Raw genomic sequence first — 13,548 nt, 5'->3', positions numbered from 1 at the left:
ACATATCTTAGATAAAATGCCAGGCCACATGGGGTTCTGATGGGATGGGTTTTGTCATGCACCTTAGCTGAAATTAAGATCATATATAATAATTTCATAAGATATTTTGTATATAACAAGTCATTTTGAAAAACTGAAACCTGCAGATTTTAAATAGCTAGCCTTCACAGTTTAGCAACTACTAGGTTGATTTGTTACTTTCTGGGCCAACACCCCCTCAGTTTAACATTTAAAAAATATTAAACCAGTTAATGTTGTGCTGTGAAACACCTTGCCATACAAGCTAAGAAAATCAGAGGCAGGAGGAAATCTCTCTACACCTTTACCAGGTTTTTAAAAACTGGCATCAGGACTGAGGACCAAGTAGACCCGAGGACCTGAGTCAAGCTGAGTTCCCTCTGAAACGATGAGTGAAGGTCTGACTTTGAATGCTGTGGGGGCAGGGAGCGGGGCTTTTGGTTTGTGTAGGTTGGTTTTTTGTTTTTTTTTTTTAAGAGAACATGCAGTTTCCAGGGGGAAATGTTGTCAGACAAACCTGTGCAGCACATCCTTTATCTGCAGGAACCAGTTGCAGTGCTTTTATCTGTTCATTGTTAAAGTCACCCAGAGTCTGTGAAAGCTGTTGTGTGGACAGGTATTTTGGTGTAAGAGCATTTATTTTACGTTCAGTTATATCAGCTCCTAATAGATGTAGGTTGTGCCCAGAGACTTGTGTCAGAAGAGTCCCACCGATGAGGGCGGGAAGCAGGGGAGTCCCTGGTGACCTGACCACAGCCCGAGCAGAAGCTCGGTCTGCAGGGGCAGCTCCATCAGCAGCGCTGTGCTTTTACCCGAGTTGGTTGTTTTGCTTGTTGGAGGGGTGGGTTGACCATCCCAGTTTATCTGAAGCTGACCTTCAGCTTTGCTGGTGCTGTACCAACCAATGCTTCTGCACTGGTACGGTGTTCCTAGCAAGGGCAAGTGCTGAGCTGAAGGCTTTCCCAATGAGTCTGTGGCACAGCTTTAATTACAGTTCTTTTAAAAGAAGGATACATACATACACATGCCTTCCAGTGTGTGTCTCACAACTTCAGCAAGCACTAGATAACTTCCTTGTTTCGACAAGCTCGCTCCCTACTCTATGGCCATAAATTACACTGGTGAAGACAACCCAAGTCTATACAGGTCTGAAGCTCCTAATCTTTCCTGACAGTGAAAACCTGCCCTTCAGTGTCAAGGCAGTGTATGCATTATTGCTCTGTTTTCCTACCCCTTCCACTTTCCCTTACCTTTTCTTCATTGCTCAGAATCCCTTTGTAAGTTCTCCATTTTGAGTTGTTATTTTTGTAGTTCATTGTAAATGTCTTTACATAAAAGTTGAAATTCTGCATGGTAGATCCAGAACCAGTAGTCTTAATCCCTTTTAAAAAAATGAAAAATACATTTTAATTTGTTAGATGTCTGTTTTTTTAAAGGAATATTTTTTAATGTAAACACAGAAGTCAAAATGATTCATAGAACTTTGCCTTCAAAGTCTTTGGAATTCAGGGGTGGTTACTGACTTTAAAAGTTGAGTGAAGAACAGAAATCAGTTCTAAATTGTGAATTTAGAGCGGTGAAATTTTTAACAGACCTCAAATTAATGTTTCCAAAAATGGTAATTGCTTTTTGATGTTATGTTCCATATTAGCAGTCTTTACATGTTTAACAGCAACTGTAGTTTACATTTCTACAAGTGAACCAGGAGTTGGAAATGGGAATCTCTTTCATCTGGGCCATTATTTCAAAGGCTATGACTTTAATGTTTCTTACTGATTCCAGAACTGCTTCATTAACAGGTCCTAAGCAATCATTTAGCCTTCATCCAGGCTCTACTGGTCCTTATGTGAATATTTTGTTCTGAGCCTGCAGCATGTTTACAGATCAGGCATGCATGACAGTTGAGTCCCATCCTATATCCCTAGAGGAAGACCAATCTTAAAAATAGCCATGATTTCTTAAATTTGAAAATAATATTCCTTGATGCAGAACATTTCATTACATTTAATGAAAGAAACACTGCATTAGTGCATTATTAGCTCTTCAGCTGCATTCAGTTGCTTCTCCAGATGAAACCCCAGACAGTGACATACCTGTTATTCTCTTCTTCTCTCCCAGGTCTATTTCCAGCCATTCACGAGTGTTGCTGTGGTTAGAGGCCCAAGACAATCCTGGGACTTGAAGCCAAGCCTTGTCAGGAGACCACTGGAATAGTTGCCCAAATTCGTTGGTCTCCTCCCAGTAAGAAGATGCAGTAACCTGGCTCTTGGAGAGGAATCCCTCTTCCAGACTGAGAGATTTATTGCAGCCTAGGAGTCCCCACACAGACAGGCAGAAGGAGTTATTTTGTGTTTTCACAGTGTATTTTTACATTAGGCTAGCAACATATGAAGACCACCCACAACAGCAAAGTCAGATGTTGCCTAATCTAGTGCTAGGCTGATGCTATCCATTAGCTGTAGTGTTTGCCAGTCAATTTGTAGTGGATGATCCAGTACCAGACTGCTGCGGTCCCTCTCCTTTACCAATTTAACTCCTACATACATGACACCTTCTGACTACATCTGCTATTTTTGCCATTTTGTTTTTTAATTTCTGCAGTTTTATCTCATTCCTGTGAAGACTTCTTATATTTTTACATTTTCCTTCTGAAACATAATATTTATGTTTCAAGATTGGCATTAACTAATTTGGCTGTACAAAACATTTCTCAGATGAAGGCACTCTACTGAAAGGAACACTCTACTGTAAATATTTCATGATTCTCACCTGCAATTAGGGCTAGGAAACTTACTCATTAGAGAAGCTCCTTGATACTGCTGCCAAGAGGTGATACCATGAAGATAATAGCTGCAGGTAAGTATTGCAAACTCCACCAAAGAACCCACAACATTTCTGCACATCAAGGTTCTTCAGAGAAAATGGGCCAGTGGAATAAGGTTTCAATGAAGTTAAAAATAATTCCCTGGCAGTTTCAAAGGCCTATACATGCTCTACAGTTTGCAGTGGAATAGTAAATGATTTTATCTCAGATGACTGAAATATAATTCAAATGAACGAGTGCGAACTTTTCCCCCTCTTTGCTATGTTTTATGCAAATGAACAGTTTGACAGATTAAAGACGCTTTTGCATCTTGGAAAGTCATAAACAAAAACTTGTTCTCTATCAGTGCAATGTAAATATATTTTCATTCCTCCTATGTTTTTGTTCTCTTCTTGTATAATGAATATGAAATTTATAAATGTCTGTGGAAAAACTGCTTTCATTTTCTGCCTCCTAAAGTACATAAAAATGGGATTATCTGATTGCCATTTTTCATATGCTGGCACCAGAAATGTAACAGCAGAATACTATTTCTTTTTCTTGTCTATGTGAGTATGACCTATTCCTATTGTGGGTTTTTTCTAGCTCAATTCACATCCTTTCCATTTTTTTTATTCACTTGCCAATTTAAAAAAATTGCTGTCCTAAAACATCCTTCCTAGACACAGCCTGACATTCTCCTGATTACTTTTCAAAACTTTTACAGAAAATGCTTAAATAAAAAGCTAAAAATTGAATAGCTAAAAATAAAGCCATTATTCTTACCATTTGAAGTAAATATAAACCGCTTATCTGACAGCGAACCACTGTAAGAAAAGAAAAAGGTAATTCAGCCTTTCAGGAGGTGGTCATGGGAATGCCAAGGTACAGTTTCAGAATCATGGTTTATCTAGCAAAATATCTCTGGCCAGATAGCTTCTTACTTTGCTGGCTGATTACCAACCCCAGTAAGAGCACTCTTGTGCATCTCTCCCCACGGCTGAATTTGCATCAGTTTTTTAATGGTTTTGAGCATTTGTTATGCTTTAAAGGGCCTCTCCATCCCATCGGCCTGTTACTCTTGCTGCACACTTCTGCTTTTCTCATCTGCACAGGCCCTGCACCACTGTGGGAAAGAGTCTTCCCCTTCTGCTCCTCAAACCAGCAATGAAAGATCATTCAAAAGAGCCAGGATCGAGAAAGCTAACAGGGCCCGGAGTGACCAATGGTGCACGGCTCTAGCACAGGGCCCAGGTGTCTTCTCACCTACAGTAGCTTAAATTAGAGCAACTTCACTGAAACCAGTGACTTTCTACTAGTCTTAAGTCCACATCTAGTTTGAAGAAAATCCATTTTTAAGCATCATGAAAGAATTATGCCTGATGGTGACTAAACCATCCCAGCTCTGGCTGTTCCTACTTGGGCTACAGGTGTATCATAGCCAGACTGAATGAAAACTACTTGTTTTAATCTGAGTGGGAACCAGTTCTGTTATAGCCGTGACCAACAGCTCCCATCAGGAACGGCTCTTTTTTGATCCATTAACAGGACCACATCTACAGCTCCTTTTTTCTTCCTCCTTCTGACATGGACTGCTTTGCTTCAGGATAAAAGCCATTTCTTGGGCCACTCCATACAACCCTGCACGATGCAAGACAAGATAAAATCACCACTACAATGGAAAGCTGAGCTTTCCCTGGCCTCCCGTGGAGCCACTTTGATTCCCAGAGAGATGCCCCGGAGGTTTCATTCCAGAAGTGATGACTCTGACTGGTTGCCTAATAAAAAGAAAAGTCCCAGTTTTAATGTGAAATTAAGTTTGGATTTCTTGAAAATCTGACCCCTTCAACGTCACTTTGATTAGCTGCACGCATCACTTGGCCCTTTTGGAAAGTCTTGGCCAGAGTGACTGAGCAGTAAAATATCTTCTGCACTTAAGCATCAAGACAGCTCCCTTTCAGGCTGCACTTTGTTGTTGACCAGGAAAATTTCCCCCGAGGTACTGTCTGTGGGCTAACAGCAGTGGGTAAGGCTGTATGTTTTGACAGCACTGCAAATTGGGGATAGGAAAGTGGTCCCATGTCAAGGTCAATAAAAACACTTCTGCTTTTTGCCACTGAGGGAAAACTAATGACTACAGGCAAATTAAGCCCTTCAGAGATGATGGAGGGCACTGGGAGGGAGCTGATTTATTTGGGCATGTAGGCGGTAGAGTAGTTAGGAGAAACTCAAGCCTGCCCTCCCTCCCACATCTTCCCCCCAGGCAATCCTCAAGGGCGATCAGATGTGCTCTGCTCACTTCAAACCAGTTCAACATTACCGCCAAAACAATTTTTGCTTTCTTAGTGAACACAAAGCAACCCATTTCAAGAGAAAAGAAGAAAATAATACCCCATGGTGATCAGTAAAACCTACCCAAACCAGAAATCACATCACTCCTCGAATACTTATTTATGAGATAAGGCTTTGTAATGAATAAGTCACTCAGATCCCTTTCAAATACAGGGCTACAATTTTAGCAAGGAAAGGGAGTAGGTTAGCATTTCTAAGGTCTGTAAAGCTATGAAATCAAGCTGAAATATTTCTTCTATAATTCTGCAAGTCACTGAAGAGGACAAACTCATTCAGTAGTGGTAATTCATCAGTTTCTTAATGTGACAGGTGGCATTTGTCACACAAATTTGACTTTGTCCTTTAAAGGATGATATCACCCCATGCTCCTCATTTTCCTGACAACCTTCAGGATCCTGCCTAGCCAACAGTACCAGCGGCAGGACTGTACAGGAGACCTGTGCTGGTAGCTCCGCAAAAAAAAGGATGCTGCTTCCCATATTAAATTTCTGTTAGCATCAAATACTCTTTTTTTTTTTTTTTTTTTTTTTTTTTCCCCCAGAGTCCATCTCAAGCAAGCTTTTTATAAGCAGTGCAGGTTAACCCTGAATCTCATCTTTCACAATTCATGAGCATGCGGTCTCTTGCATTTTCAAAGACAAATTTCACATGCTTAGATGTACAGTCACAGACCAAGTCACATTACAAAGTTAAACCCCCATATATTTGTACTGGGGTATTAGAACTGCCCAATAAATCCAGCCACTTGATCTTCATTATAGCATTTGCGGGTGCAGGTCCATGCAGGGATCTTGAGAACTGAAAACCTCACAGATGCTGGAGCATAACAAATGCACTGAAAAATGGAGTCAGGGAGGCCAAGGTCAGCTCTCGCGGGCTGGTGAGCGAGTAAGCTGTAATTCCACCGTCACATTAAAACACAGATATTTAACAGCTCGATGCACTCCAGCAGCAGCTTTTGATGAGGTCAATTTTGGCTCAAGTCACTAAATAATTTAAATCTTTACTACTGAAATCTACTATAAATGAGATTTTAAAAACTTGAGTAAGCTTTTACTTAAGGGTGTCTAAAACGCTCTTAAAGCACTGCTGTCCAAGTACCAATTTTTTCTCATCAGCACTGGCTGCTCCGCAGGAATTTCCTGCAGCGTGTAGGTACCCTGAGGACAGAGAAACCATGCAGCTTTGGAAACACCTCTTATAAAAGCCTTTTTAAAGCATGAAATGCATTGATTTATTTTCTTATTAAATAGGCCCACTGCTTCTAGGAACGCTTTTTCGTGTTTTGAAATAAAAGGTTTTCCCTGCCTCTTCCAACTTCCTTCTCCTGGGATAATGGGCTCACATCAGCAGTTCATCTGCTTCCAGGACTGTCCCAGCTGACCAAAGCAGCAGAAGCAGTCTGGGAAGCGTTGTGCTAATACTCCCATTTTTCTCAAAATCTGTGCCGTAGTTTGCAGACATCCAATCCAGTATGAGCCCATTTACCTACGGCTTCCTGTTTAATCTGTAGAAAATGATGGTTGTCTCCTCAGGGAAATTCAGTCCCTTCCACATATGCATCACGCTTGAGGAGTGCCTCTGTCTGCCCTGGTACACAGGAGAACTAAGGGGAGTTAAGGGGGCTGCACCTCTCGTTAGGGTGTTCTCCCAGGGGCCTCACATTAAATGAGCTAAATCCAAGTTCTGGAGGCAGGCTTCAGCCTGGAAGTGCACGTTTCAGCTCTCCTTTAAGTAAATGGTAGTTTTCCCACTAGATGTAGTAGAGACAAGTTTTGCATCTCTGTGGATACTTCTACGACTCATGTGAAATGTATAGGGTATTTTGTGAATATCAACATTAAAAGGACGCTTGGCAGTTAAGGTGATGGGTTAACTATGGAAACAGTGTTCTCCCCCAGCATATGTACATTTGCTGTCTTATCTGCTGCTTCATTTGTGCTCACTAGCTCTCGTACTGTGAGAAAAATACAAATGGGAATCCCAGCTGCCTTTCATTAGATCATTTTATGCACTACTGTCTGAGCTACTCCTTCTGGAATTCTCAAGGATCATGAACATATGAATGTATGTAAATGGTTCTGTAACATCTTTAGATAAGGTACAAAATATTTAATTTAGGGTTTCACTAAGCTAGCAGGTGCAATGGAAAGGATTTGTATTATTTGTTTTACGGAGGGGCTTGGTGTCTCAGCCAAGCTCATAGTTCTGCTTTGCTTGAGACAAGTTTATATTAATTTTCTTTGGCAATTAACTTTCAAGAAAAATAGAAAATACTTAGGTTTTACAGACTTTTGGCTAGTGGTCTACATGCTACCCAGCTTTGTATACTCCAGTGCAACTATATATATGGACTGCTGGCAACAAATGAGACAGGTGGGATGCAGCTGTCCCAGAGGGGGAAAAGGATTCTGGGGCAGGAGTTAGCAGGGTTTATTGACAGGGCTTTAAACTAAATATGAGGGGAGACAGGGCCATAACTGAGCCTGTTAGGAACAAGCTCAAGGGAAGCATGCCAAAGCTTGAAGGATGGTGGACTGATGAGGGTTCTCCCTGTGCCACTTCATTTGAGAGAAGGGAAAGATGGTTAGAAACCATGGAAGCACCTGAGAAGGGTCTGGTAGGGAAGGGGGCCCACACTCACAAAAAGGCGTGGGATTCATCAGCTCATCTCAAGTGCATCTATACCAATGCACACAGTATGAGCAACAAACAGGGAGCTTGAGGCCGTGATGCATCATGAGAACTGTGACATAGTAGCTCTAACAGAAACGTGGTGGGATGCCTCACATGACTGGAGTGCTGCAATCAATGGCTACAAGCTCTTTAGGAGGGACAGACAAGGAAGGAGAGGTGGTGGAGTGGGCCTGTATGTAAGAGAATGCTATGACAGCTCAGAAATCAAGTATAGTGATAACGGGGTATAGAGTGTTTGGATTAGGTTAAGGGCCAATAAAGCAGATCTTGCTGTGGGAGTCTATAGACCCCTCAGCCAAAGCAGTGAGGTGGATGAAGATTTCAGTAAACAGTTGGGAGAAATCTCGCAGTCACTTGATGTTGTTCTTGTGGGGGACTTTAACCTCCCAGGTATCTGCTGGGAACGCAACACAGCAGAAAGGGAACAATCCAAGAGGTTCCTGGAATGTGTGGAGGATAACTTCCTCACACAGCTGGTGAGTGAGCCAACCAGGGAAGGTGCCCTCCTGGACCTGCTTCTTGTGAACAGGGAAGAGCTTGTGTGGGAGGTAAAGGTTGGAGGCCGTCTAGGGTGCAGTGATCATGAGATGACTGAATTTTCGATCCTTGGAGAAACAAAAAGAGGGGTTAGTAAAACTGCCACCTTAGACTTCCAGAGGGAAAACATTGACCTGTTCAAAAGACAAAATCCCTTGGGAGGATGCCCTGAAGGATATGGGAGTCCAGGAAGGCTGGACATACTTCAAGAGTGAAGCCTTAAGGGCACAGGAGCAGGCTGTTCCCATGTGCTGAAAAACAAGCAAGTGGGGAAGGAGACCAGCCTGGCTAAACAGGGACCTGTGGCTGGATCTCAAGAACAAAAGGAGAATCTATTGTCTTTGGAAGAGGGGCAAGGTCTCTCATGAAGACTCTAAAGATGTAGTGAAGTTATGCAGGGAGAACATCAGGAGAGCCAAAGCACAGCTAGAGCTCAACTTGACTACAGCTGTTAGGATAATAAAAAATGTTTCTATAAATCCGTTAACAGCAAAAGGAGGATTAGGGAAAATCTCCCTCCTTTACTGGATACAGAGGGAAACATGGTAAGTAAGGATGAGGAAAAGGCTGAAGTGCTCAATGCCTGCTTTGCCTCAGTCTTTAGCAGTGGAACTGGCTGTTCCCTGGACACCAGCCTCAGGAGCTGGGACATGGGGAGGGGGAGCAGAATGAGGTCAGCACAGCTGAAGAGGAGGTGGTCAGAGACCTGCTGCACCCCTTGGATGCACACAAGTCTGTGGGACTGGATGGGTGACACCCAAGGGTGCTGAAGGAGTTGGCAGATGTGCTCACCAAACCACTGTCCATGATTTACCTGAAGTCATGGCTAACTGGGGACGTCCCGATGGACTGGAGGGTGGCAAATGTGACACCCATCTACAAGAGAGGCAGAAAGGAGGAACCAGGAAACTATAGACCTGTCAGTCTGACCTCAGTACCAGGGAAGGTGATGGAGCAGTTCATCTCAGGTGCCATTAAAAGTCATATAATGGACAACCAGGGGCTCAGGCCTAGTCAGCATGGGTTTATGAAAGGCAGGTCCTGCTTGACAAACCTGATCTCCTTCTATGACAAAATGACCCAACTATTGGACCAGGGAAAAGCTGTGGATATTATCTACCTGGATTTTCGAAAAGCATTTGACACAGTTCCCCACAGTATTCTCATAGGAAAACTGGCTGTCCATGGCCTGGATGAGCGAAGGTTCTGCTGGGTCAAGCACTGGCTGGATGGACGGTCCCAGAGGGTGGTGGTCAATGGAGCTAAATCCAGCTTGCAGCCAGTCACAAGTGGTGTTCCTCAGGGCTCGGTGTTGGGACCATTTCTGTCCAACATCTTTATTGATGATCTTGATAAGGACATAGAGTGTTTTATCAGTAAGTTCACAGATGACACCAAGTTAAGTGTGAGTGTCGATCTACATGAGGATAGGGAGGCTCTACAGAGAGACTTGGATAGATTGGATCAGTGGGCCAATGTTAACGGGATGAGCTTCAACAAGGCAAGTGCCAGGTCCTGCACTTGGGCCACAACAACCCCCTGCATGGCTACAGGCTTGGGGAGGAGTGGCTGGAGAGCTGTCTGGAAGAGAAGGATCTGGGGGTTTTTATTGACAAGCAGAGTAACAGGAGCCAGCAGTGTGCCCGGGTGGCCAAGAAAGCCAACGGCATCCTGGCTTCTATTAGAAATAGTGTGACCAGCAGAAGTAGGGAGGTGATAGTCCCCCTGTACTCTGCACTGGTGAGGCCACACCTGGAGTATTGTGTCCAGTTTTGGGCACCTCAATACAAGAGAGATATCGAGGGGCTGGAGCGAGTGCAGAGGAGGGCAACGAAGCTGGTGAAGGGCCTGGAGAACAAATCCTATGAGGAGCGATTGAAGGAGCTGGGACTGTTCAGTTTGAAGAAGAGAAGGCTGAGGGGAGCCCTCATCCCTCTACAGCTACCTGAAAGGACATTGCAGAGAGGTTGGTGCTGGTCTCTTCTCACAGGTGATTAGTGACAGAACAAGAGGGAATGGCTTTAAACTGCAACAGGGGAGGTTTAGACTGAACATTAGGAAAAAAATTTTCACAGAAGGAGTGGTCAGAGAGTGGAATAGGCTGCCCGAGGAGGTGGTGGAGTCACCATCCCTGGATGTGTTTAAGGGCTGTTTGGATGAGATGTTGGGGGATATGGTGTAGGGGATATGGTGTAGGGGAGAACATCATAGAGTAGGGCTGATGGTTGGAGTCAATGATCCCAAGGGCCTTTTCCAACCTGAACGATTCTATGATTCTCTGATATATAAAGCATTTCAATCTGTGCTGAAGTTTAAGCACAGCAACAGACCAAATTAATGTGGTTTTTTTAATGAATGAAACCATGATTGTAAAATTGTCAGGAGGGTGTGGAGGAGTCATGAGGAAAACAGGAAAAAAGTATAAAAAGGACATATTCCCTTAGCTGTCATAGGTTATGGGACTGACATTTCCCTTCCTACAAAAAATAAAAGGCTTTGTGTAAAATCCAGGTGACATTTGAAAATTAAAAAATATAAACCAACAGGAATGACAGAGGCAGTTGCTGGAAGGGCTTACTGTGCTGGATACAGATTAGAGGATTTATTTCTACTTCAACAACAGTACAATTAAAAGTCAAAAGATAAGTGGTAAATATAACACCCTTGCTATAAATATTCTAAAAGGGAAAAACTCTGAACATGTCAAAAGCACAATGTTTAAGAAGCTGTTCATTAAATCCCCTATGGCTCAACGGCACTTTTTATTTATTCATTCTTCCTAGCTTTTTTAAAACTTTAACATGAATTTATCATCATTTATTAGCACATCGATTAAAGGTGTTTGTGGCAGAACATTGTACTTTCATGTATCTGCTCACAAAGTAATTTGCAAATATGTTTCAGAAGAAACAGGAAAAAAAAATACCGCCCTACATGGTATAGAGCCACTAAAAACTTGGAACATTTTCCTATATCCAATGCCAACACCATTTTAATAAAGCCATAGGAAAAAAAGCCCAGATGCCCCTAGACCCACATCTAACACCTTTTCCTCCCCAGATAATCTTCTGCTGACCTGGGCAGCAGGGGCTGCTCCCGGAGCCAGCCCGGCCAGCGGTACCAGCGGTACTCACTCGTGCGAGGGGACCCCGTTGGCAACGACGCCTTCATAGTGGCTGATGCCCTTCTGTTGGGTGACGCTGATCTGACCGCCCAGCTCATCTGCGATGATGCCTGCATGTATCGCAGACTTGCACAGCAGTGAAGTCTGAAAGGCAGAAGCCAAAGCTCAGATGATCAATCTGACAAACTGCTAATGCTTTCACTTCCAAGTCACTAGTGTACAGGTGTTACAGCTCATAAAATCCAGCAAAAGCTCAAGAGGAATAAGAGGCAGGGAAGGAGAAAGAACAGTACGCTTTGAAAAAAATGTTTCCAAAAGTCACTTTTTTTTTTTTTTTTCAACTGATGAAGCAAATAATCTGCTTCTGAGAACGTGTTGTAAGACTTTAACCTAGTAAGTATTGTGTCACTCCTGGGGAAAACAAAGTCAAAGGCAAGGCAACTCTTCTTTACAAAAAGAAAAGGATAATTACTTGATGGACTTGCCTAAAGGCAGACCTATCTATTATGGTGCTGTAGGATTTGAGTCATGGCATACTCAATGAGGAGATTTGGCTATGTGTTGACTAGTTGCTGCTGGGTTTTAAGCATAGCCCATTTGCCAGTATCTCAGGTTGGATAACGCTGAAAAATACAGGCAGGAGAACTTGTGTGCCAGCTAGGTGGTAACAACGTACCGCTGGGCTAGGGCAGAGCAGAGAAGGGCCACTGGAAATGTGCAAAGGAGACATTCCCTGGGGTTGCTGGCAGAGACTGGTCTCATTCACACAGGTCCAGCTTGGGCTACACTACTTGTTATGCTGGGGTGCCAGGGAGGGCTGGGAGCGGTGGGGACACAAAGGCAGCAGGTCTTTAGGGGAGCCCTGCAGGTTCTTCCCATCAGAAAAGCTGAATCCCCCTTAATGATGGAGGAAAAATTTCAAAAATTCCTCAGCGCAGATAAGATCTGCATGAGGTCATGCCATGTGCAGCTTTTCTTCTCTAATCACCCGAATGAAGGGCAGGAATAACTCCAGCTAATGAGAATGTAATGTGGCATTTCTTTGTTTCTTCAGCTCTGCCACTTTCCAGGCTGGAGCAGCATGCTCGAATAACTGGATGAACAGGTTAAACATGAACACTGACGTTTTGGAAACTCAGCAACTGCTGATAGGGTGGGATTTTACTTCAGTGGTATGATTAAACTTACTCCACTGTGAAAGGTGTAAAGATTTCACAGGCATGACGGGAGGAGAGTTCTGGGTGAGGGGCACAGAGAGGGCAATGCACTGTGCAATATGAACTGTGGATAAATGCAACCACTCAGGCAACTTTTTTGCCTTAAAGAACAAGCAGTTAAAACAACCCAAGAGGTTCGTAGTTATTGGTAGGATGTGATGAGGCAGTGTATAATGTATATCTCATCTCAGAGCAGATTGCTGGGATACTGCAGGCGTAACATTAAACAAAACCTGTATGTTTTAAACAAAACGTATTTTTTCCTACAAGAGATAACTTTAGAAAAGAAATGCACATGGACTCCAAACAAGTAAAAGCTGAAGTCACAGGAATAATTAGTACATCAATGAGCACTGCCTCAAGAGGGACAAACTCTATGCAGGGTTTTTCTAGAAAGCCAGAAGTTACAAGTCAGTAGGTGTATTTGACAATCAGTGGACTTTATTCTCACACAATTGATTGATCTGTTTGAAAAGTGTCTCTGTCTGCTTATACACTGATAACATACTCATATACTGATAATTGAAGGTATATTTAACACAGCTGGAAAGAATTACCTACAAAAGTCAAATAGCAAAAGTTGAAACCAAGTTGTGCTATGCTTCTCTCTTCTGTCTTTATAAATTTGCCCTCATTATCTTGTGTACTTACATCTCTGTATCCTTCTCCAATATTCCCAGAAATGTCACCTGCTATGTCTCTGCAGCCAGCAGGACAGTATCTGCTGTAGTGAGAAGAGAGACTTGTTTAAAATATGAACTCTAGTGACAATACACAGAAACAAACTCGTACAAAAGAAA

General features: G+C 43.0%; 1 protein-coding gene across 2 annotated transcripts in view; it reads right to left on the bottom strand.

Moving 5' to 3' along the window:
* The window catches only part of DCBLD1 (discoidin, CUB and LCCL domain containing 1), a 35,603-nt gene that overhangs the window by 10,089 nt on the left and 11,966 nt on the right, over positions 1 to 13,548 (bottom strand). The window contains exons 4-8 of one of the 2 annotated variants that reach the window (XM_026845817.1): positions 13,400 to 13,472; positions 11,542 to 11,675; positions 3,608 to 3,648; positions 2,112 to 2,327; positions 1,269 to 1,399 (exon numbers count right to left, since the gene is read on the bottom strand). In XM_026845817.1, coding sequence (XP_026701618.1) covers positions 1,269 to 1,399; positions 2,112 to 2,327; positions 3,608 to 3,648; positions 11,542 to 11,675; positions 13,400 to 13,472 — 595 coding nt within the window. The remainder of the gene's footprint in view (positions 1 to 1,268; positions 1,400 to 2,111; positions 2,328 to 3,607; positions 3,649 to 11,541; positions 11,676 to 13,399; positions 13,473 to 13,548) is intronic. The other variant, XM_026845818.1, reaches the window with a different exon arrangement.

This window comes from Athene cunicularia, assembly GCF_003259725.1.
Source record: "Athene cunicularia isolate RWA chromosome 3 unlocalized genomic scaffold, athCun1 chr3_part1, whole genome shotgun sequence".
In the NCBI taxonomy this organism is placed as follows: Eukaryota; Metazoa; Chordata; class Aves; order Strigiformes; family Strigidae; genus Athene; species Athene cunicularia.
This window is presented reverse-complemented; position numbering and strand designations above follow the sequence as displayed.